This window comes from Ostrinia furnacalis, unplaced genomic scaffold, assembly GCF_004193835.3.
Source record: "Ostrinia furnacalis isolate ACB-3 unplaced genomic scaffold, ASM419383v2 OfSCF2054, whole genome shotgun sequence".
Taxonomy (NCBI): Eukaryota; Metazoa; Arthropoda; class Insecta; order Lepidoptera; family Crambidae; genus Ostrinia; species Ostrinia furnacalis.
The window spans coordinates 158,639-185,256 of record NW_021132293.1 but is presented as its reverse complement, the minus strand read 5'-3'; the positions used below and the strand labels follow the sequence as shown (position 1 = coordinate 185,256).

At 39.9% G+C, this 26,618-nt stretch overlaps 2 protein-coding genes across 2 annotated transcripts; both read right to left on the bottom strand.

Annotated features, from left to right (window-relative positions):
- Window positions 1–77: 77 nt before the first annotated feature.
- Window positions 78–13,240, bottom strand: Phlpp (PH domain leucine-rich repeat protein phosphatase). The gene is given in 8 exon segments (XM_028306956.1): window positions 78–716; window positions 718–2,486; window positions 2,884–3,037; window positions 3,577–3,696; window positions 3,779–3,890; window positions 4,504–4,570; window positions 12,069–12,165; window positions 13,223–13,240. Coding segments are annotated over 8 exon segments (2,928 nt in total). The 3' UTR covers window positions 78–125.
- LOC114354498 (uncharacterized) lies at window positions 12,803–26,525 on the bottom strand. Its single transcript, XM_028306897.1, has 10 exons — window positions 26,511–26,525; window positions 26,220–26,390; window positions 23,920–24,072; window positions 22,968–23,145; window positions 21,593–22,185; window positions 20,493–20,636; window positions 19,111–19,347; window positions 17,661–17,893; window positions 15,089–15,431; window positions 12,803–14,787 (listed from the first exon to the last, which is right to left on the bottom strand). Exons 1-10 carry the CDS (start codon window positions 26,523–26,525, stop codon window positions 13,837–13,839), a joined length of 3,018 nt encoding a protein of 1,005 aa, XP_028162698.1. The 3' UTR covers window positions 12,803–13,836.
- Window positions 26,526–26,618: the final 93 nt, after the last annotated feature.

The following is a 26,618-nucleotide window of genomic DNA, read 5'->3' as shown; positions in this document are numbered from 1 at the left end:
CATAGTGATAAAATAATTTGTGCAAAAGATCTAGTCGACAGATGAATGGTATATAAATAATTATACATACTATGCTAATTTAGTGGAAGTTTTATTTACAGAATTCATCAAAACTAACTTACTATTTACAGTTCTGTTGTGGCAACTCCCCAGTACTGTTGCATGCGGCCTTCAAGGTCTAGTGAGTCCTCAGAATGTGTACTTTTTTCTTGTATTACAGCGAAGTCGTACTCCAAATGATATGGCATAAGCCTTTGTAAGGAACCAAAGTACGCAGCGTTTGGTCCTCCATTGGGTAACCTGCCAGATCCAAATCTGAAATCTGGTTTTAGTGTCGTTCCAAAAGACCTCGCACTACCAAAGTGCTTGGACAAAAACGGTACACCTTTAGATTGCTTTCCTGTCAAATGTAGCTGAGGACTGCTTCCCGATAAGCCCTTTAAATTCCTCAAACTGCTTACATTAGACTTGATACCTTTCGACAAATTGTCAAGTTCCTTGTCAAAGAGCATTTGTGTATTTTGCTCTAGCATATACTCCCAGCATTTGAACTGTTCTTCTGAGTTGGGGAGTTCTTCTAACCTAGTATCATCTTCTTTATCTTCTTCAACACGCACTCGTATTGCTCTCGCAACACCTCCTCGACAGCTCCTTCGTTCTGATGGTCTGTTCTGCGAACGAACGCTGGCATAATGTTGATGGCTGATCGCCTCACTTCGGCGGGCGATCGCTCTGTCCACTAGGAGAAGAACGGTCACTGCTAGGTTTTGGAGGAGAAGCTGAGTGACAACACGCGTCTAGCCGAGAACAGCAGCAATCTGGTCTGCATACAGATTTATTGCCATTGGTTATTGTCTGCCTCAACTCGCGCATTAGCAAGTCAACATCCGACCTGTTGGTGTCAAAGCGAATAATCATCACTGATATGCAATCTTCGACGCCATAGCTTTGCGCTAGATCTTGTAATCTCTTCGCTGCAAGAACAGGGTTTCGTTCAGCTCTGACTTCAGACACAGCTGCGTCTATACTCATTGCGTTCCAGAATCTACCATTGCCCATTATAAGGAATTCGTCATCTTCCTTTATAACTGTCTGGACGACATCTGGATCTGGCACCGTGCTAGGATACCGCGTGGAATATCCAAGACGTTTATTATTTTCGATTCCCAAACTCAAAGGCCCATTCCGTCTACTCAATACAGCTTTTGTATCGCCTACGTTTGCCAGCCTCAAGGTGTACCGTCTGGCGACATGGCCAAAACCATTTTCTGGTGGGTTCATAGGAGACAAGTGGCACATAATAAGACAAGCACCTTTCCTCTGGCCTTTTTCCTTCAATTCTCTATGAGCTGAGAGTACAACGTATTTCATATATTCATTAACAGTCTCTTTGATGGACTTTTCTTCTAGAAGTAAGCCCGGTAAACTTGATTGCAATATCTTTGGTACTTCCATATCAGTTTCACCATCGATAAGAGCGAAAAAGCCCTCTTTGTTGCAGAATGACGGGAGTCTGATTTGCGCACAACAAAGCTGGAGTGATTTGTTAGGGCACTCTGAGAATCCCGTCGCCCACGGAGTACCCCCAGTCATTTCTTCATGGTAGCCGCTTTTCTGTGTCCAAGGTAAAGAATTCTTTCCAGTCACATCTACTAAACTAAGCGGCCGTTGACACCTGTATGCATTAAATTGAGTGGGGTCTACTTGTAACTTTTTGTTACACGAAATATCTAAGAACTTCAACTGTTTTGGGGCAAGCAGTCTTAAATCTATACTGTCGAGTTCGTTGTGCGCGAAATCTAATATTTTTACAGAAGCGCTGCAAGCAAACATTGGCACTGAGCGTAATCTATTTGAGTGTGCTCGTACAACTCTTATGTGGTTTAACTGCGGCAGACTTTCAGGGAGTCGAGAAAACGAGTTTCCAGATATAACAAGTTCTTCAATATCTGGCCAAAAGTTTATGCAACTATCTGGTAATATGGTGAGGCAGTTATATGCAATGTGTAAGATCTTGAGACCACGAAAAGCTGTGATGACTTCAGCTACGTCATCGGTTAAACAATTGGCTGTTAAATAAAGGCGTTCTAAGGAATACGATGACGCGCCTCTCGCAACTGGTAAACGGCTTAATCTATTGTTTGATAGGTTGAGTATGGATAATCTGTCACAGACTGAGAAGAAGTTTTCTGGTATAGATTGTATACAATTATCGTGAAGTAAAAGTTCTTTTAATGGGGCTCTTAACCTTGGCATTGAGGGTATGTTTGAAATTTTGTTATGAGCTAGGTGTAACTTTGACAGGCTTGATAGTTCACTGCAGAATAAGTGGTCAGGTAGAGCGGTGAGTTGGTTATTGCTGGCAAGAAGCGTCGTAAGGTCTGAGCAGCCACTCAACCATTGTGGTAACGCCGTAAGTTTGTTGTGCGACACGTCGATTTCAACTAAATTAATAGGCGGTACCGTCGTTGTGAGGCTCTCGAGTTCTGTAATAGATTAATATGGATATGTTAGGATCATGTACAAGTGAAATGCACATACTATGCGTTTAAAAACACTTGTTTTTCATTTCATCAAATTTTTAACGATGAACCATAAAGGAAACATTCGTTTAACACAAATAGTCAAGTTGTTTGCGCTAACTTTACTAGCACATTGAATCACTTGTATAGCACGGCCAGAAATAGGCGTAGTTGTAAGTTATAAATACAAATTATATAATTAAGATTTCTGAGACACATACAGTAATATCATAAGTGTAGAGTTTGTAGAGTCGTTATGTCATCGTTACATTTTCATCAGAACATTTATTCATAGTGAGTTATCTACGCGAAGTCGTGAATCCTAATACCTACCTATCTACTTATTATGTGGTCGACTTACGATTGTGTGGAGCCTTCAGGGTCCTAAGACAAGCCCCGTGCAGGGACAGATGCTGCAGCGCGTTGTTCGCAGCGTAAAGCTCTCGGAGCCCTCGCAGAGCTGATACCACCAGCACTTCCACTGCATTGTGGGATACATCCAGTGATACTAGATGCTGAAACGATATTAAATTCTACTTAACAGGAGAAATTTTATTAAACACTTTGTGTACCTACACCTATTTGGATTTAGTAAGTAATTGACTTGACGTAAAACGTTGATGTCTTTTGTACTAGAATAATAAATGTGGTGAAAAATACTCTGAACGAAGCTAGAAACTATACTTAAAGCTGTGAAGAAGTTTCATTTAAGGAACTGTACTGTACATCTCAATGGATATGAGCTATGTGTAGGTATGTAGTAGGTACAAGACGGAGAAGCGCGAGCAAAATGATTTTTAAAATTAATCTTCAAAACTGATATGCGCAAATATGCGTGCACTATACTGAGAATGATTTGAGTACTGATTGATTTAAATGAAATACAGCAGATGTGTGTGTATAAGTATGCGTTATAATGTACATTTTCCTTTGGTATTAAAATGATTTGGAAGAACCAAACAAAAAAACTTAAAACACTAGTGGTAATCAAATAAGAAGAGACCGTGTCGTATCATTGTACAGTTTTCCATCAAAATACATTTAGGTAACTTACTTCGTAGTTTCCTAGAATGATGCTTCCCTTGAGCCTGTTGTGCCTGAGATCAACGCTTGTGAGTGGTGCCCGATATTCCGTCTTCTGTTCTTCGTCCGGCGCCATTTGTGAGTTACTCAACTGAAAATCACACACACAAATTTATGTTAGCAACCGGCAATAACAAAGAAAGAATTTATTTATTTATAAACTAGGTACTTACTGCAAAACTACTGATTAAGTTATTGCCAGCAACAAGGGTTCTGAGGCGGGGAAGCCTCAACACACAATCGAGTGACCGAAGCTCGTTGTCACTCAGTCGTAGTTCCTCCAACCTGTAAATAAATTATCAAAGGATTTAGTTATTATACGGAACAAGGAAACACCTTATCTGACCTTGCATATCATCTAAAATACCATAAGTCAGGAAACAAGCGCTTCCCGATGACTCAAGTACTTAATACAAACGGTTGAGTTAATTGAAATACTTTCATAGGATTTTAATTGGCTTTACGTTTCCGAATTGGCGAAAATATTTGAATCAGTACGGTGCTACTAAAACATTAAAATGAATTAAAATCCTTTAGACCGATTTATTAATGGTTAAAGCGTTTAATATATTCCCTTATTCACAAAAAAGATATTTCAGCATTTTGGCTGCTAATGATTGCTTCGTTAGTTTTATTGATTTTGTGATGAACAAAAAACAGTAGTTATTTTAGTTAGAACCGTGTAGAAACCAAGTATTTTATACGTAATTTTTGAGAGTTCAGTTTTTCATTTTGGTAAACATAGCAACCAATTTAAAACTAGGGTAAACTGATTGGGCGCACTATTTCAGAGCTTGTTCTAACTAAACTATGTAGTGTGCTCGAACCCCTGCATAGAATAAACATTTATATGGAAGTTCATCATCAAACAAGTTCTGCTAAGTTTGCTAGCTATTACCAAGCTGTTGAAACAATTCGTAATAAATTGGAAATGTATTCGTCTAAAGTTGATATACTTTGCTCCGCTAGAAACAATTGCATAAGTTTTATTTAACAATAGGGTTTCGAAGCATCGCACCGCTCCCGGACGAGACTGGCCATATGTTAATCCGTGGCCCACAAGCCCAGCCACCGTGACTGACGAAATTAAGAGTTTGAAAAGCATATTACTTTGCAATTACTTTTAATAAGTCCGGTGTTGAGAAAGCAAGAATAACAAAACACACATAGGCTTCATGGAGTCATGGCCGTTTATGTACGAGTATATGTATGTAGATACTTATGTCTATTCAAGTACTATCCGTTAGCTGGTGCCATAGTTTTGCTAATTTTGGGGTCAGGTAATTTGCGTCATTGTTAATTAGAATAGTTTAAATATTACTCTGAAATATGGCTTTACCTCGCCTCAAACTTAATTAAGCTTCTACTTTAACATCTAGTTGACGCATAAACGCAGGTATGCATAAGTAAACATACTATACGGAGATGACTTCATGATTGTTCTACTAATTACCTACACTTTTCCACTAAATTTGACAGCCGAAAAATCGTAAACTTTGATATTTTTATTGCAAGCTCTTTCAGAGCAGATCTTTTGTCAATGGTTTTTTACAACCATTGGATGGTCAAATAAAAAATGCCCTTTTGTTGATTATAATAATAAAGCATATTAAAGGATCATCATTACTTTTAGAATTGTTATTGTTTTGTGTCAATGAAAATAAAAACTACAAAACGATTCAGTACCGAATCGTGACTGGCATTAAATGCTGCCCAATTTAAAGTTTGAAAACCGCTATACTAACATTGTTAGCCCCAAATAATTCTATTGTTTTTTGCGATGGTATCCAATAAAAAAGTAGAATTATGATGATTCCTCATTCTTTTTTTACAATTATATGTAGGCTATACTTATTGTTTTGTTCACGTTCTTGATAGCAACAAAGTGCCGCAACCCACGTTTAAGCGATGTCACGCATCACACATAGTTGTAACAAGTTACTCTACATCCAGTGACAACATGTCACTTATCAAATTAACAACCCCGCAATTATCACGGGCATGAACCATTGGAACAGTCGCTCTTTTCAGCCTATTTACGTCTTACTGTACTACACTACATTACATGTAGTTCAAGTTAACTTAAGTTGTTAACCTCTTTCGCTTATTCAAATCTATAAAAAGAGAAGGCCTAACTCATCGCAGAATTGCTAAAATCAAGTGGCAGTGGGCGGAGCACATAGCTCGTAGAGACGATGGCCGTTGCGGCAGAAAAGTTCTCGAGTGGCGACCACGGGCTGGAAGACGTAGCGTGAGCAGGCCTCCTACTAGGTGGACCGACGATCTGGTAAAGGTCGCGGGAAGAGCCTGGATGCGGGCAGCGCAGGACAGTGCATGTGGAAAACCTTGGAGGAGGCCTTTGACCAGCAGTGGACGTCATTTGGTTGAAACGAGCGAACGAACTCATCTACGGCCAGCCTAAACCTTGGTCCTGGGAAACTATTTTTTTTCACAGTGGTACTTTCAAGACGATGATGATGAATGAATGTTTTTTCGAAATTCAGCCCTTATAGAGGGTGAAAAGGGTTGACTGTCCCCATCAGCCAGTGGGCATGCGCAAAGCATTTCCCGACGCAAAAAAAGGGAGGGATTGAAAGACTATATTTTATGAGTCCGGCATTTTGCCGCGAGAAAATGCTAGATCAGCAATTCAGCATATTAAATTTTTGATAGTTTAATGAAAGCTTCATGAATTTCCTTGGAAACCGTTACATTACCGTTATTATTAAAAAAAAAACACTCACTTTAAATCATACAATCTATTATCACGATTTCGTTTATGATACGCTAACCACAGTCACATTTGTGTATCACAGTTCCACAACACCATAAATTGCTTCCCGAACTCACCAAAACACAAAGTTTTTAAACCCAAAACTAAATATTATGTAAACCATTAGTCATCACATCAAGTCAGTAGACTTGCAATAGTTCAATAACCACATAAACCGGGTGTAATCTTTTATCCTCGTCGTGACCACTTGCATGTTCTTGGGCCATTATGGTTTTCGGCGCGTGCGATACAAAGCAAGCTGGTAGAGTAGCCCGAGTTCGCGCCTAGACTGACCGCGCTGCGCCCGCGCCGCCCCACTGGCCAAGCGTCTTAGGACGCTTGCACATATATCCCAAAAAGCCGAATAATGTAGGTATTTTTGCACCAACTTATAAAAGTAGAGCTGATGATACGTGTCAGATAAAGTAATAGCTGTGCAAAACGCCAAGCAAGTCTCACAGCGAAATAAAAATAAATCTTAAGGCGGTGATACGGCAATCTTGATTTCTAAATGTCTTCTGAAGAAGACTTCACTTCAACATGCAACGCAACGGTTTAACGACAGATTTATTGAAAAAAAAAGGTACCAAAAGAGTGCAGCCTAAAAAATATTAGTCAAGGAACCCATAACGTCTAGTGTAAAAGGGTCTGTATAGCGCAACTTGGCGGTGTTACATACACACGCATTGTTGTCCATCTTATCATTCCCCGTATCTATGCAATACCGCTTATACCTATCGTTTGCCGTAACAAACCACCAATTTCCCTTTCAACTATTTTTCAATGTTTCATCACAAGTTTAGCAACACGATGATAAGGTATCCTTTTAAATTTAAATGGAGAGTTAAAGGCAACCCAATCAAATTCTTCTTGTATTTACGGTAGTTTTCAACTTTGTGTTTGATAACTACGGGTTGCTTTATGTTTTCGTGCAGAAAAGGTTTTAAAACCAAACCAAAAATAAATTAAATCTTTCGAAGAAATCTTCATGAAGAATTTTGGGACAACATGTACATATGTATCTATTCTTTGATTCGTCACACTGACACTGGTGGTAGCTGGGCCTAAGACACATCGAACAAGGCTATAGAAAAGTTTCATATGAGTTATGAACAATTTGGTTATTATTGTCCATAGAAAAGTTTGATGAGTTTTGAAATATGACTGATAAATAGTTATTTTTTTTAAATGGACTTAATAGACTTGTTCGATGCGCTCGTCTACTCATTCTAGGTGTTAGAGTGAAGTGCTAATTTTGGGACACCCTGTATAACAATGCAAGATGTTGCATCTCCATAGCGGATATGATGAGTAGGTAAGTGCGAGTACATAGTTACATACATACATATACTATTCATTGTTTATTAGATATTGTACCTACGGAAGCAGTAAAGGATGTTCAAACTACCACTGGTTGATTGATAAAATCTAATAATTACTCTGTGGCCATTCACTTTAAGGGATATGCCTTGTAGGATACCAATTACACATGTTGTGTGCAGCATGCTGTTTATGTAGGTAGGCTGATGAATGGTTGGATACTATCTTTGTATTATCTACTTGGCTTAAGGTAGGTACAATAAACTGCTCATAATAAGTTTAGTACATGTACCTACTTCATCCTAGAGGGATAGATAAATAGTAATGTACTCTACATTATATCCTAAAAAGTTGCCTGAGTTCCACCCACACAACATGAGAAAAGTTATTTAGTAAAAGATGGTTTAAAGCCTCATGAAAATCACAAAAAATTCTTTCCTTAAATTGTTTTGAAAAAAATTCGAAGTTCAAGATACCTACTTAGATATTATTAAATTATTTATCAAATAAACCAATAATGTAAACAATAATAGCAAATGGGAAATGTATATTAATGAATTTATTTTATTAATTGCAAACAGGTTAGCTCATAGGGGTTGCGCGTGCGACGCGAAGTGAACGTAACGCGTCGCGCTCCGGCGCACAGANATAGACGGCAGAGATGTAGATAGCCGCGCCCGTTCGTACGTCTACGCAAGCACTCACTTATAAAATTAGCACACAACGGAAACGTATCTACTGGCGAACGCTAAGTTTCGTGATAAAACACCTACCGTGCTAAGTTAAAATATCGTAAGCAATTTTATTTGCTTGAAAAGCCCTCTACTTAGGGCTACGCAATATACCTACCTAGCATTCGTTGATTCGTGATTACTTCGATTTTAAGCTTTTTCAGGAACCTGAACTTCTCTCTATTTAAAGCCGATGAAAATTGTTTAGTCAGTTTGGTGGAAATGAGCGCCGCTTCTTTCTTTATCGTTCAGTCGTATACCTACTTCATATCTCCCAAACAACCTGTATAGTAAACTTTTATATCAACTAAAAGTGGTACAGAATTCCTAGAACTACGGCATTGGACAATTACAGTGATTCAACCATGAAACTTTGAAAAAAGACTTCAACTTCTATAAATGTAGAGCTTTTTCGGGAAACGCTTAACCAACCTCTGAGGCGGACAAACGTACTCGTAGCATTGAACGAAATAAAGTACCTACAACAGCTATTCAGAGACAGTCCAGGCACAAGCCGAAGATACAACTAAGAGCAAAGCGCCACGCTCCGCCGCCCGTGCGTTACCGAATGGAATAAGTGATGGCCACATACGAATGTACGCCGGTATTTTAACTACAAGTTTAGGCGGATCGAATATTCTCGTACGTTCTTTCAGTCAGGTATTTCGATAAGACGTTTCATTTTCTATGACGACTAGCTTTCCGCCCGCGGCTTCGCCCGTGTGGAATTATTCGTTTTTTTATACAGGGTGGAAACGTTAAGTGATCTCACTCAATTATTTCTAAACTATACAAGATATTGAAAATCTGGTTACTGATCCTGAAAGTGCTTCATGAGCTCTTTCAAACGGTACCAATAATAGGTTACAGAATAAACTGGATCTATCAAAAATTCAATGTTTCCTTCTTCCATCATTGATACCATTGGATAGAGCTAGTGAAGCACTTTTAGAATCAGTAATCAGTTTTAGGATATCATGTGTAGTTTTTAAAATAATGTGACTTTACCAAATGTATGGAAGCTGGAAACATTGAATTTTCGGATAGATCCAGTTTATTATGTAACCTATTATTAATACCGTTTGATAGAGCTCATGAAGTACTTTCAGGATCAGTAACTAGTTCTTTGATATATTGTGTAGTTTAGAAATAATCGAGTGAGATCACTTATCGTTTCCACCCTGTATAACCTATGACACTCAGCAATAATGTGACTTTCTATTGGCGAAAGAATTTTTAAAATCGGTTCAGTTGATCCCGAATTCCCGAGATTTACCCCTTACAATTTAACAAAGATACAAACACAATCTTTACCTCGTTATAATATTATTAGTATAGATTAAGATATAAAGAGAGGCGGTAGTCAATATGGATCATCATGGAGGTGACAACAGATAACAATAACACAACAGTGTCTGACGGAGATTCGAGGAACACGGGTTCGAACCCCGTCTCCGATAGACTATTGTGGTGAAGCACTCGTACATAAGCATAACAAACAAGGAGTTCCGTTACTAATTTGTATTACATAAATTCTTTAAAAAACACCAACATAGATACATCTAAAATGTATTTTGAGAATATNAATAAAAACATGTTGGTAGCGAAAAGGTAAATAAAAACTAGACTTTTGAGAGTAAATTCAGGTTGATGCAACATGGTACAGACTCCCATAGTAAAATGGGCATTGTCCTTTGGATTAAACAAAACTACCTATCAGTAATTGGAGTGTGTCATTTTACAAGTAGTACTATTAAATTTTAATGTTATGATGACTAATAAGGATAATTTTGTATTAAAGGACGACATAACTCGCCGCAATCAAAATCGTTTATTTTAGTAATTAGAAATAATAGTTCAACATTAGCTTATTTACTACGTAGTTTATTTTACAGAATTACATTTTATACGCTAACTCGTATAAGTTTGCAACATAAAATGATATAATTGGGCTTATATAATTTTTTATGAACACTACAAAATGACAATGAATTTATTCTTATTAATTAAATATTTAATTGCGAACATTAGCAAGTTTCAGACAAAAAGAAAGTATAATTATTATTATGAATGAATGTAGAGTCAAGAGGAACTCAAGGGAAAGAGAGCTCCTTCAGTTACTCGAAATACGTATGATCTACGATTTCTAGTATCGTATTGTTGTTATGTTTTTATTAGCAATGCAACATTTTCCAAAATAATATGAAAACATTCATAACCAGAAAACAATAAATCCTAGAAATAGAGGTGATTAAATTAAGTTAGGCGAAGGTGCCCCAATATCTGGTTTGAAAGTGGTTTTCTAAAGTTCGTTGAATATGTTTTCTTATCGATAGATAGATAGATATATGGTTTATTTGCAAAACACATTGATACTCAATGAGCAAAAAGTAAGATTAATAAACACAGAAGTAGCAGGAAAGATATAGTACAGTCACGGAATGAAAAGGTTCGTCAGTTTTCAAATTGATTCCTTCAACGAATCACGAGCACATATTATTACCTTTTGAAACTATGTTNTAACAGTTGTGACGTCGTGCGCAACTTCAACGCACCATAACTATGTAATTATTTGTTAGATTGACAAATAAAAATATACGTGTCCAATATTTTTTGATATTAAACATTACGGACTAAAAAAATTTTTTTAGGCAACTAGCCTATTGACATAATATCATTGTTGACTGACAGAGCATCAAATTGACAAATCAACAACTCTTGGAAATGCTGCTATGCGATGTCCCCTTAATCCTCAAAAATAGGCATGTTTATGTAAAGCGATTTCATAGCAGCTATTTTGGTTGTTACTTCGTGCACTATACGATGCACAGCTGGCTGTTAGGTGTGGAAGATATCACCTAGTACACGTTCATAACTTCCCGTTGCGTAGAACAGTAGGGTTATAATAAGTATTTGGTCCACTGGTTGTATGGCATTTGGTGAGGGGTTTCAAAGAGCTTCCAAATTATGAATCCAGAAACAACACCGTTTCTTTAGGAACGCGGAACCTTGCTCGGAATTGCATGTCATTATAATAATATTTTTCAATAGCGTTCAGCCTTATTGCGTTCCTGCGATTAGATCTAGGTATTTCCTCGAGGCTCGAAAGAAATGATAACGATGACACACATTATTTACCACTATTTAGGTCGATTTAGGTATAAGAATAGGATTTAAGATACCGCGCAAGCACTCTCAAATTTAACAGCTGCTTAAGACGTTTTGACAGTTGTTTGAGTAATGCTTAGCGTTGAATGGCGTTTCAGTATGCGAAAATTCATTTAAGTGGCGTTTGAGTGCAACTTAATTTGAGAGGTGCTTAAAAATTGAGAACTGCTCAGATATTGTTTTGAGTATGCGAAATGTAAGTTTAGGAGCTGCTTAACTATTTGAGAAGCCGTCAAATATTTAAATGGCGTTTCAGTATTCGGCCGTTAGGGTGTGAATAAATGTCGAGTTAACATTTACAACAGATCCAGTTAATCCAGTTTTATCACGTCGTTATCTTGTTGGGTCTTTTGAGACCAATATCTCAAGTAGCAGCTGTATCTACCGAATTAATAAGCCTAATAGTTTTTCCAGTTAAATTAATCAAAACTCGATCTAAATCTATTCAAAATAAGACACACAATAACTTACCTCTCACGTCCCTTTGCAACCCTGGCGACAGGGCCCCACCAGCCAATGCTGCGTCCAGCAAATTGATGTTTTCGCGGCACTTCGTCACGATCTCCGTCTGCGTAAAACAAAACAGTTGTCCTAATACACTCCAAGCCAAAGCAAGAATAGGTCTAATGACAAAAGCGTAAAGTTCCAAATCCAAAAAAAATAAAAGTTTTGAATTCCAATTTTGAATTTGAAAAATTTTTTTCTTCCTTTTTTTCTTTTCTGCCTACCACTCCTGCTTTGGCGACATTATGCCTACAAGTTCAACAAAATAGAGCACACGAAAATCAGTATTTACTCACTTTGTTCAAAAATAAAACATTTCACTTCTTTTTATGCGCATGCACATATTATCTTTACAATCCATGCCAGATTTGTTATTTTATTTTCAGAACTTTTAGCTAACTAATCTGTACAATCGTCAATCAACTTACATAACTTTATTCTATGAAAACTCAAGCTTAACGGAAATTAATCGCCAAACACATATTAGAAAGCGAGAAGAGAATAGGCCCAAACATGTACGAGAATTTAGAATTTGGAAAAACATCTTATTGCTACAGACAATAAAGTTAATATTCGTTTATCCTAATATCCTATGAGCACTATTTGTTGAATCTTTGAGTTAATAGAGAAGGGTGTTAATTGACTGAAACTCCATTTATAATTTCCAAACTGACACGTTTATTCTTCTAAATATTTATACAAACAGCACTTTTACTTTAACATTTTGTATAAGAATAAGATCAATTAACAACCTATCCCTATAAACAAAGTAAGTACATACAGTTATACTGTGAGAGATTGAGGAGTTCAGTCAAATTACATTTACAAAGTAAATATTATGCGAGAAATCTAGTAGATATAACACAAAAATAGATTATTGACAGAGCTAATTAAACGTATAACTATTATCACTCAATGACAAGAAATCTCGTTTCTATTTGAGGTACTTAGATCATAAATTAAATAAATTATCCGCTCATAATTCGTAACCTTGCCATCGCCTCACATTTCTGAACGTTAACGAAAACGTCAATGTGACAGCCGTCAAACGGACATTTTACTTTTTAATCGTCGTATGCCACAGGTAACTCGGAATGATTCCTGACCGAAACTTTCTGTACCTTTGCACCACAGTACATAAGCGTATAAGTTATTATTTAATTTAAGCATTTTCTAGTTAGACTTGCCCTAGCACCAAGTTATCACCACCGGATAGAGGCGAAAATATTAAAAAATAAAGAAAAACAAAACAGGCAGTTAGTAAAAAAACTACAATCACAAAACACACGACAAACGGGGTGTTAGTTGAAAAAAAAAACCAAATACGTGACCATAGGAATGATAAGATATATGCCTCACTTTTGCCAGTTAAACTGATCTTAAGTGAGCCTGTATTAGAAGTTATTATAAATGGAATAATAAATGTATACTAAGTATGTTAGTAGAATTATTTTCTGATGGGCACGTAGGCTGCGATTGTCAGACTTCAACCAACTTAACCGTTAATTAACTTAACTCATAGTAGTTATTACGATTATATTAACAATTTAAATATAAATAATACAATTTGTACAATTTCGTTGTAGTGTAGTTTGCACATATACAATTTTTTCTATAACGACGCGTCATTCATTCGACTTTTAACCACATTCTCACGTAGTCTGACGATCGCAGCGAATTTTATACGTATACTTACATACATAATAATAAATATCACACAAGCCCAAGCCAAGTGTCATTGTAAATGTATGTAGACTATTACAAGTATCGAGAAGGCGGCTAGTGCTAGACACAGCCTGGCCCTGAAGCATGCGGGGCGCCGGGTGACGCACGACGCGACGTCATCATCGCTGTCCGTGAAACTACTACTGTAATCGGTATCGAATTTGTTCCTTACGTAGTCGAATGCTCGGAGCAGGTCTGGCGACGCGTCTTGGCGCGCCATGAGAGCCTCGACCGCTTCCAGCTGCGTGCTCGAGCGACGGACTAGAGACCGGACTTCCTCGGACTCCGAATCGGAGTCCTCCCCCCAGGTGCGGTGGCTGTGCTTCTTCGGGCTGGACGATTCGTCTTCAGAGTCCGCGCTTTCGGTCGAGCGCCGTCGCAATTCGGATAATGCGATCTTTTGGAGTTCGCTCTCGCCGTCTTTTTCGGTTCGCCGTCTTCGATTTAAAGAGTCTAAGATGTCAGGGCGGTTGTTGACTTCGGTGTATTCTAACGAGCTGTTGATTTCATCGCTGGTTAGGTTTGAGCTGTGTCGCCTCCGGCTGAGAGCTTGGACGTTGAGCAAATCGAATTCGGGCGAGCGCTTGTTGTTTTTGGGGTCCGTTTTGCGGCGTCGTACGCCATCGTTGCTTTCGATGCTGGTGTTGTTTCGGGAGCGCTCGAGGCTGTCGAGTAGTGATTTTTTGCGTTCGGCGCTGGACATTGACTTTTTGGGTTTTCGTGGGGGTTCGTCGGGGGACCTTCCCTCCTTAGTGGGGCGTTTGTGGCGGGGGAGGCTTCTCTCGCGGGAGGCGGAGGGCCGGCGACGGGAGGGGCTGGCTCGCTCGGGCTGAGCGGACAGGCTTGAGCAGCAGTCGGACTGCGAGTCCAGGAAGGCGCGGTAGTCGTCGCCGAACTCGAGTAAGCGGCGCGCGGCGTCGGAGTCCGGGGCTTCGGAGTACGGCTCGGAGTTGTACTTTTCCTGGAAAGGAAGGGGAGGTGAGTGATTGTTGCTTTCATCAAGCATGGTTCAAGGATTTGTGGTCTCAATGGTGGGTACATATATTTAAATTGTACAGTGTACACGGCTGTGCCGAAGCCTAGGTACTGGATGAGACAAAATCCCTGTTGCCAACTTTAAAATATTTAGGTTAGAAAAGGTTATTAACGTCTTTATGAAAGTAAAGGTTACAATGTTTTTGCATAGAAGCAAGGAAAACTAAAATTATTGATCAAAATAACCATCAAATTTACAATGCAAAAGTATTCTAAATTATTTTTACCTGGTAAAAGTCCCAGGCCTGCTCCGAAAACGAGCTGTGTTCCTCCGTCCCAGCCGTCACACTCTTATCCACATCTGAGTCCTTATCCATACTCAGATCCCACAGTTGATTCGGGTCTCCCAAACTCAGCGCTAAGAAGGATCTTTCCCTCTCCGTACTTCTTGCTATACGGGGCCTGACTGCGCCCCCTGCCGGGCCTAGTTTGAAGCTTGGGGCCACAGTTTCTTGCTCGTTCTGTTCTGGAATGGCACTGTCTTGGTCTCGTGTGGAGATGTGGGTCTTCTCTATGCTTTTGCGCAGGTCTTCGTCGCTGTCGTTGCCCGATGTTGAGGTTGTGTCGAACCTGATGAAGAATTGTGTTGTTCGTTAGTTAGTTAGTGATAGATTGTTGGGGATATGGTATAGTTTGAAAACAGAGTTGTGGGCTAAGTATTGCTGTGAACGAATTCCTAACAGAAGTAGAAATTTTGTTTAGCTTGGAGCCTACAAATTGTGCTCATATGCAATTCAAATTATTTATATTCTTTAAAAAAAAGTGCACAATAAGTGCTAATTACCTACTCCAGAACGCAATAGATGGCGCTACTATTGCCTTACAAATCTAAATAGAGTGGTGACAGTTTTTATGAGTTTGGACTTTCTGGACGTAACAATACAAGCAAATCTGGTACTATAAGGCCTGGTTCAGACATAGCGACAATCGCCAAATTGCAGGGCACTTCTCGTATATTTTACATCAAACCGTAACCACGTCAGTGCCTCGTCCTGAGCCGGGCTTAAAGGTCTTTAAGTACATACCGCGGACAGCCCCTTTCTACTAGTAGCGGGGTATCCTCTATCTCGGGACTGAGTCGTCCACAGAAGGACTGCCTCTTGACCAGGCGCTCCCTTCTGGCTGAGTGACGTCATAGCTTATTTATTCATTTATTTAGTACATACCGTCCCTTCCTGCTAGTAGCGGAGTCGCTGGCTGCACTTCTCTCGTGCTTATCCTCTATCTCAGGACTGAGTCGTCCACAGAAGGACTGGCTCTTGACCAGGCGCTCCCTTCTGGCTGAGTTGTTGTGACGTCACAGCTAATTTATTCATTTATTTACTACATACCGTCCCTTCCTGCTAGTAGCGGGGTCGCTGACAGCACTTCTCTCGTGCTTATCCTCTATCTCAGGACTGAGTCGTCCACAGAAGGATTGACTTTTGACCAGGCGCTCCCTTCTATAGTCCGGTCGCCGAGCACGTAGAATTTCGTCTAATGACCCCAAGCTACCCATCCTTATCGCTCGCGCATAATTATATTGCTGTCGCGACTGTGCGACGGACGGCCGCAGTGAGTGTGCGAGCCCGACAGCAACATAATTACGCGCGAGCGATAAGGATGGGTAGCTTGGGGTCATTGGACGAAATTCTACGTGCTCGGTGACCGGGCTTTAGCTGTGTTGTTGTGACGTCACAGCTTTATTTAATACATACCGTCCCTTCCTGCTAGTAGCGGGGTCGCTGGCTGCACTTCTTTCATGCTTATCCTCTATCTCAGGACTGAGTCGCCCACAGAAGGACTGGCTCTTGACCAGGCGCTCCCTTCTGGCTGAGTTGTTGTGACGTCACAGCTTCATTTATTACATACCGTCCCTTCCTGCTAGTAGCGGGGTCGCTGGCAGCACTTCTCTCATGCTTACGACTGTGCGACGGGCGGCCGCAGTGAGTTTGCGAGCGTGACAGCAACATAATTACGGGCGAGCGATAAGGATGGGTAGCTTGGGGTCATTGGACGAAATTCTACGTGCTCGGCGACGGGGCTTTAGCTGTGTTTTTGTAACGTCACAGCTTTATTGAATACATACCGTCCCTTCCTGCTTGTAGCGGGGTCGCTGGCAGCACTTCTCTCGTGCTTATCCTCTATCTTGGGACTGAGTCGTCCACAGAAGGATTGACTCTTGACCAGGCGCTCCCTTCTATAGTCCGGTCGCCGAGCACGTAGAATTTCGTCTAATGATCCCAAGCTACCCATTCCTATCCCTCGCGCGTAATTATATTGCTGTCGCGACTGTACGACGGGCGGCCGCAGTGAGTGTGCGAGCGTGACAGCAACATAATTACGCGCGAGCGATAAGGATGGGTAGCTTGGGGTCATTGGACGAAATTCTACGTGCTCGGCGACGGGGCTTTAGCTGTGTTTTTGTAACGTCACAGCTTTATTGAATACATACCGTCCCTTCCTGCTAGTAGCAGGGTCGCTGGCAGCACTTCTCTCGTGCTTATCCTCGATCTCGGGACTGAGTCGTCCACAGAAGGACTGGCTCTTGACCAGGCGCTCCCTTCTATAGTCCGGTCGCCGAGCACGTAGAATTTCGTCCAATGACCCCAAGCTACCCATCCTTATCGCTCGCGCATAATTATATTGCTGTCGCGACTGTGCGACGGGCGGCCGCAGTGAGTGTGCGAGCGCGACAGCAACATAATTACGCGCGAGCGATAAGGATGGGTAGTTTGGGGTCATTGGACGAAATTCTACGTGCTCGGCGACCGGGCTTTAGCTGTGTTGTTGTGACGTCACAGCTTATTTATTACATACCGTCCCTTCCTGCTAGTAGCGGGGTCGCTGGCAGCACTTCTCTCGTGCTTATCCTCTATCTCGGGACTGAGTCGTCCACAGAAGGACTGGCTTTTGACCAGGCGCTCCCTTCTGGCTGAGTTGTTGTGACGTCGCAGCTTGAGTCGCTTGCGTCGCAGCCAGCACTGCTTGTCGGAGGTTTCGACGCAGGATGTGCAGGCTTCTGTCATTGTGTTTGTGCTGGATACGTGGCCCTGGGAAAGTAATTTATTGGTAAGTCTTAGTATCAAGTAGTATTACCAGGCCTGTTCATCTCCGCGAGTTTACATCGAAAACAAAACACGCACGGTGGCCCACCTACAGGATACTATTCGACAAGGTCTCACATACGAGCGAACATTGACTCACGCACGCGTATTCTTGTGTATGATGGAAGAAAATAAAGAAAATTGTGTACTAAATACTGTGCAGTATTTAACTGCCAAAATAATAATAAAAACACAGAATGTACTTTTTTAAGTTGCCTCAAGACACTGAGAGGTAAATAAGTAGTTAATATTATTCATGATAATTCATGCTAAATCATGTATTTCCTCCGCCATTTTCCGCAGTTTGGCACCTCACGTCACATCATTTTACCGAAGTCAGCCCTATAGCTTCGGCGCAGTGCCGATCACTGACGTTTGTCAACAAAATGGTGCTTGACTTTTGAGACAGGCTAAATTACACATACATTTTTTAAATACCTTCGCGAAGTAAAACTTCTGTACGTACCTAGTACTTATTATTATTCTGTGGTATTACAACGACCAAAATACTGTATATTAAAGTACTACTATAATTGAAATGAAATTACAATAGTGGATTGGGTCAGCAGATTTTAACAATTTTTACGTTGACATGGGCCAGATTGGATGACAAAGGTGACTCGAGTTTCTTCCGCCACTTCTTCTCATTACCAGCCCATATTTTGTCCCAAAGTAGTGGTAGGGCAAGTTATATTCGGGACGTGTGTAAGTGCCCTGGAAGGGGCCTATGTAATGAATAAAATGTTTCATTTAATTTCGATATGGGCGCTACTAACCGGGAGATGTGGATCATTGGGGGAGGCCTATGTTCAGTGGACGCCCTGTGGCTGAAATAATGATGATATGCCAGATTATGGTCGACATGCATGTATAGATAGTAGAACGATTTATTAATATAATAAAAGAAACACTACACCTAATTTAAGGCCAATTGTTTCTTGCTCGCAATATCTCGGATGTCTGTACCAATATTTTTATCTATCCTCTGAACTTACGACTAGAAGGACTTAAAGAATGCTCGAAATTCGAGTACAGAGCTTCTCATACAACATTTGGCGAGACGTCGGCCACACCAGCAATCCAAAAACTAAGAGTTAATAATCTATTGCATATTGACATTAACTGGTACCACCACCAAAATTAACCACACCGTTAACACCCACCTGCACTGTAGTCGAACTGCCTCTCAATTTCGAGTTCGAATTAGCCGGCGTCACCCTTTGCGGCGACGCCAACGTATTGAGCGCTGACTCCGATATCGACATGTTGTGCGACATAGCGGCAACGTCGCCCGCTGTGGGCGTGGCCACGAGAGAAGCCACCGCCCCGCTCAGCTGAGAGAGACAGGACACCGACCACGGGCGCGCGCTGTTGCCGCCCCGCTTCTTTCGCAGTTGTACCTTTGGAGTTAAGCGCAAGCTTGGTGTTATACACATAATGGTTTGTAGTTTTGTACGTGTAATGTGGGAGAAAGGTATTAAATGTAAGAAGTTTTATGTTTTGGTTGTATTATGCGCGTAGGTATACATATGCATAGCTGGGCACCGTTAATCAAATAGTTAACTTCGTTAATCGTTAAACCGTTAATAAAAAAAAATAACTTCGTTAAACGTTAAAACGTTACATTTCGCAAGATTTAACGCAAGTTAAGGTTAATCGTTAATCCGTTAACTCGTGATAATAAAACGAAAAAAATAATTGCATGCAAGGTTCAAATAATTTCGAAAGCTTGTATCGCGCATGGAATTTATATTCCTCTTTTATGTTTGCGCTACAAGCTTTCGAAATTATTTGAACCTTGCATAAGTACAATTATTTTTTTCGTTTTAGTACAACTTCATTTCAGAATAAAAGCTTGTTTTTAAAAAAGTTTGTTATCATAATTTTATTTTGTTTACACTTTTTTTTAGTAGTAGGTATCTCAATCTCAGAGCCTTGGTTCAATTACAATACAATTTAGCACCAAAGTGCTCGCAAAGACAAATCCAGCAAACCCAAACTCGTTAAGTTTCCACCGTTTCGTTTAGAAATTCCTATGGCCACCTCGAGTTAATGCCCAGCTGTGTACATATGTATAAGAAGACTTATACATGTACCAGCAGTACTAGTTGTTAAGAGTCATAATCTTGTTGTTGTTTAAATACGTGAAAATGTGAGATTCTAATGATTGGGATGATTTAGTGTTTTATTTAGATTAGAGATTGATTTGAATGATTTATTGTATGTTATACCTTATATCAGCAAAATACATTGCATGCAAATTATTTTATTACTTTGATATGCCCTGATATCGGTTATCAGAAATATTTAGGTTATAAAATGTTAGTGGAACCTTCCAGACTACTCGTATTTTTACTTTGTTTCAATAAAATAAAATACAATAAGATTCGATTCCAAATAACTAAAAAAACAGTTTTTGAGAATGTTAAGTGTGGTCAAAACAAAAAACGTTAATATCGTCAACTTTTTACACACAGAAACAAAAAAAAAAACAGCACAATAAGCGAAAACAACACTTAACACAAGCACACAAGATTGTATTTACCTTGGCGTGGTGCGTAGGAGTGACAGTGCAGGTTGACGTGCTCATATCCATTGAGGAGTGCAGGTTCCGTTCCTCTGACGTCAGCGAGGTGTCAACTTCACTCTCTGTTGTGTATTCGCCAGATGCATCATAACTTTCCGTGCCCTAGAAAGCACATAAAATTAGTACGGAGGGCAGATGAACGTAAACACTCTTATTTGTAATACGGTATTATATCCAGCGCTTCCCCGCTACCTTTACGATGTCGTCGGTCCAATCGATCAACATGGAAAGCATTGGGGGAGGTCTATATTCAGCAGTGGACGTCCTATGGCTGAAATTATGATGATGATGAAGGTATTATATTGCAAAAAAAAATGGACACCCGTCGATATTTTTAAGTCATACCACAGATAATATAAAACGTAATACGCTGTTACGGTTAAAAAATTTAATTAGTTTTAGATGCAACTCTTAACGCTAAAAAAATTTAAACTTAAAAAATGTAAAGTACTGTTGATCGTATTTTCTTCCTATTACTATAATACCTTTATTTATTTATACCTTAGGTTTATAACGTCCGTTGAACAACTTGTAATTTCCTGTATTAAATATTGCGATTTCCACTCACAAAAATAGCAAAATAAAATTAAATACGTATTTAGTATGACGAGGTTTTTTCACAAACTAAATTTAAAGTCGCTCCCACCAACAGTTTACCTTTCACAAAATAATGTTGTGCTTGCAATCGCTACTAAATCAAATTAAATTTTTGTAGCAAAATAGCACTTATTTATTAACAATTAAGATGCCAGTTTAGCTGCAGTTAAAATTCCAAAGATTTTAGTAAGAATGCGTTCGATAGATGCATAATCTTGATAACATGAGTTATAACAATAGAAAGTTATTGTCTTTACCTAGCTTAGTGATGCTAAAATAGGTGTTATGTACATAAAATAATTATTTTGTAATAGGTCCCTTTCCTTTTTATTTGGAGTTTTGTTTCGCAGTGATGTGTTAACTCACAAAATTATACAGCGTGTTTTTGATCGATCAAACAAAAAGTTTTGATTCTACTACTCAAATACTACTACTTTATTTTAAAGTTAATAAGTTCTTACCTGATTACTATCGTTTTTGCCATCTGAGCTTTGATTGAGCCATTCTTTTATCCGCGACATTTTGTTCCTGTTTATATTCTTGCCTTCCTCTTCAAACATGAGCGGTTTAAACGTCCTTGATCCTTTCTTCTTCGCCATTTGTTGAGCTTGCTTCTGCACCAATTCCTCAGCCTGTATGACCAATCTTTCAATATCTTTACATCTGGTATTTTCCACACGAAGTAAATCTGGCGTAGACGATTCCAATTTCGGCTTTGGAGACGCGGTATCTTTCTTTTCATCCAAAGGTAATTCGCATTGTATCTCCACTGATGACGTCATTATATCCGTAGAATCTTCATTCGCAATTTTAGGAGCACCAACGTAAGTCCATTCGTCTTCTTCTGATGATTCTTCTTGAGATTTCTCGTCGGTTTCAATCATTTGTCTGTCAGAGTCCGTATCGTGGTGTCTGAAGTAGAAAGTTGCACAGTTCTTAGATTTTCTGTCGGATTGGTTGAATTTCGATGAGTCCACTGGTTTCTTTCTTTTGATGACGGTCGGTGGCGTTTTCAGCTTTTCCTCTATGTTGATCGTCGTGCTCAGTTCGATGCCTGCAAAAGTCAAACTAATCGTTATTCATTGAACGGCAAATACGGTATTTGTTTGTTTGGATTTCACAATACTTCCAGTATTGGAATCAATCAACATGCCATTGTTTTTAAATTCAAATCGTCGGCGAGAGCCGTTGAATATTTTCTTTTATGAGAAAATGGAAAGTGGACGCTTTGTTTATTCATTGACAAGCGTTCTTTATGGAAATGTAACGAGGGCAGTTATTACAAGTTGTGCGTTTCTACCGTGTTACCATAACTATAATTAATTATGCATTGCGACTTGTATAGATGATGGCCGTGGGAGTTTTGGAAACTCTTAGTTTAGAGTGAATCATGTTAATTTTACATCGCACTTGCTGCTCATTAGTTTTTTGTTAAGTTGTGTTACGAGACTGCAACTTCTGTGTAGTCAGGATCTACAACTTGACGCAGTGGCGGATTTACAGTTTTGCCGCCCGTAGGCTAGGGTGGGGTTGGATCTTTATTTAACTTTTATCTTCTGAAATCGAGTAAGCGTCATCTGAAATCTGCCGCCCCTAGGCCGCGGCCTATACGGCCTATTGACCGATCCAGGACTGGCTTGACGGCTAATAAAAACCCAACCAGTGAAGATCAAATTTGTCCCAGGGGAAAGGTCATCGATAAGCAAACAACTTGATTTGAATATTAAGCTCCCTCTGTTACGACCAGCATGATCGTAGTGGAAATCATTGGGGGAGGCCTATATTCAGCAATGGACGTCCTATGGCTGAGATGATGATGATGATGATGAAACGTACCATCCATCTGGTCCAACGCCCCGGGGACGGTCTGGTCCGTGTGCGGGGAAGCCATATCGCGCGCGCAAGGCACTCGCCGCTCGTCCGCCATGTTGTGGTCGTGGTAGCGAGCCACCTCCGATTCACAGTCCGAGCCGAAGCCGCGCCAGGTGTAGGTCAGCACATATTCTTGTTCCTCCTGGAAGAAATTGCGATAAATTTTAATAAAAAAGCACGAAGAAGTGGTATTTTAGAAGTAAAGATTACTAAAGGAAGACAACGCAGTGCGAGACATTGAAAAATTTCAGTGGAAACTGGAAAATGTTCAATAATCGTGCGTTAACCGCCTGCTCAATACCTCTAGACTTTTCTCAGTCAAATTAAGGTGGCCTTGGAAGTGGAACGTTCTAGGATCGAACTTGATTGAAGTGCACTCTAAAATTAAACGTTTTGGTGTTGAGCGTTAGTAAATAACTGATTACTTTGGTTGGAGTTTCGTTTCGTAGTTTATATCAGAGTTATAAATGGCAAAAGAAGTGTACACATTGGTAAATTATGATATTTCTTATGTTATTTCTGTGAATCCCAAAACCGAATAAAGGCGTGAAAGGCTTTAAAAAGCTAAAAGTCAGAAAAGTAGTTTGTTTTCTGCAAATAGGCTTTCAAAAGCGCTTTTACACGTCCCAATATTACTTCAACCCTACCACTGCTTCGAGACCATAAATGGGCCAATGCTGAAAAAAGAGCAGCGCAAAAAACTCAGTTAGGTACCTTCATAAACCCCCTTTTCCCCTTTAATATGTAATAAGTGTCCTTTTGGCCTTTGGGAGATACCTGGATGCGGGCGGCGCAGGACCGGTCATTGTGGATATCCATGGGGGAGGGAGGCCTTTGTCCAGCAGTCACGTCATTCGGCTGAAACGAAATACTCCTTTTAAAAAAAACCTATTCGCAAAAAAATAAGTGTGTTTACCTCAGAGGCGGATTGCCGGCTGTCCTCCGAGCGCTGCCTCCTCCTGTTGACGGGTGTCCGCTGTCGTCGCGGGGAGCCTCGCCTGCTGAGCCGGGGCTGCTTCAGAGCGGGCTCGTCGTCGCTGTCGCTCGCCGCTTCCACTGACGCCCCACCCTGGAATTATGGACAAATGGTTGTTGAAATGAAAACACACATATTATCTTCACTAGCGGCCGCCCGCGACTACGTACGTTACCGTTTTAGCCCCTTAGAGGTTGAATTTTGCAAAGTCCCGTCTTAGTGAGCACATACGTTCTAAAAGGAACATGAACATGAAACCATGCAAAATTTGAGACTCCTAGCACTTGTAGTTCCTGAGATTTCGTGATGAGTGAGTCAGTCAATCAGTGACCTTTCGCTTTTATCGATAAGACTGCCTAATAAAGACAGGCCCTATTTAGCTACCTGGCAATATGCAAGATAGACTAAATTGTAACACCACCAACGGGGAATGAGAAGTACCTATAGGCCAGATTCTCCATTAGCATCTAGTAAATTTTAGACGGTTTTGCTCCTGCATTGGAAACCTGACCTGCATTGCCGTGCCGTGTGAAAAAATTATGCAGTTCTAATTTTATGTTATTTATTGTGACACTTTTGTAAGAGTATCTCTTTAAATTAGTAGAAGAGACAAAGGTGAAAAATAATGACTAGATTACAAATTAAACTAACAGTAATTTTAGCACGCGAATTCTTAATTTATTGATCCACAAAGTGTGGGCATGTCATGGACCAATGTGGGAATGTTTGTGTAGATAATAAAATCGAATGCAGCCAAGACAAACAAATGTAATTTTAGACTAAATTCAATCACCGTCCTTAATTCAATTTTATTACATAAATAAACCCAGTACAAAATTTATAGCGATCAGAATCCATTCATAAACTAATTTATATCAACTAAACGTCATCTAATAAGAATAAATTAACCCTCAAATGCGAGAGGCCGGTCCGGGCGATCCCAAAGTAAACATTTCGAATATTATTATAGGCCAAATTGTTTCCTAGCGACCACAAATCAAAAACAAAGACCACACCATTGAATGGTATAATTTAAGAGACACGTGGCCAACCCTTTCTATTTGCCCGCACTTGTGTAGCGGTCGTTATAATTTAAACGGTTAAAGTGGGAATAAGAAAAGGGTGAAATAAAATTATTATTGTACCATTGACTAGGGTTGGCAAGAAGAAAGTGAAGAAAACGAAACTAAAAAGAAAATGTAACTAAATGAAGCTTCTAAAATTACATCCTACAATCCTTAAATATTTACGTAAGGCAAGAAATAATAGTGCAGTATATTATGCAACAATAAAGCAGTGCCTTCTTCCCAATAAAATTACCAAACTGAACTCATCACGATTAGTTGCTTGGAATCCGTATTACTTATTATCTATTTCCAGCCTTGGAATTAAAACAAATCAAACTGACTAGACAACGCCCAGAAATTCGCTTTTATATGCAACCCTTTGCCAATTTTATGTTACACAGTAATTTCCTAAGCACTAGGGGACAGTTGACAATTTAACCGCTAAGGGGCATGTTTGCAAACACCACAGCAGCGGGTGGTTGATTGTGCCATTGTCGGTTAGAATTATGGGAAAATGCTTCCCAGAACGCGCCATAAAATGAACAATGACCTTCGATTACATTCGTTGAAATGAGGGGAATATTTGCAATTTTATACGACTGGTAATTGGGAATTTTATATTTTCCCAATAAATGTACAACTCGTTTAGTCGATTGTCTATCAGATTTGTCTATGATATGATATCGGCCGATCAAATACAGCTGCTTTTAGAAATAATGTTTCATGCGATGTCCTGTAACTTTACAGTATTTATTTCGTGCTTTTTTTTAATGCACAGCTAAGTGGTCAACATTTTGTATCTTTCACTTTTTGTGTTTAAATTGTATAGGTACCTAATAAACTACCTACTTATTGCAATGCACAATTTCTGGTGATGGTGTGAAATAGGTACATTGAGTTCTGTCGTTCAAAATTATGATGATTTTTGCGTGTTGTCTGGCATAAATTATAATTCGTGTGCTTAACTAAGCGTTTAATATTTCTAAACTGATACTGCGAAACGCAGAGTGGGACGTTCACCCACAAGGACGACCGTAGACATCATAAAGGTAGTAGGAAAGCGCTGGACACAGGCCGCTACCAACCGGGTAACATGGAAAGCATTGGGGGAGGCCTATGTTCAGCAGTGGTGGTCCTATGGCTGAGATGATGATGACTGCGATGATCACCCACCTGATTATCGATCCTGGCAAGACACGCCTCCAGATGGCACTGCCACTCAATGGCCCTCAAGTACAGCAGGTGCCAGCGTCTTTCCAGCGCGCGCGCAGCGTCGCCTCCGCCGCACAGGCGCACCACGGAGCTCACGATCCGACCGTGGCATTCCACGTCGCGTTGTAATACCTGAAGCAATATAAAGGGGTTAATAATGCGCTTGTAGAGCTAAAGGCTGTAGAAGGGTCATTAAGAGTCATAATGAATAAGGATGCCGGGCGAAAAGACGTATGAAGGAGCTTACGATACGACCGTGGCGTTCATAATGCGCTTGTAGATCTAAAGGCTATATTAAAGTCTTATAAGAGTGATAAGGGAAGTGTAAAATAATGAGATTGTCGCGAGAATAGACACACG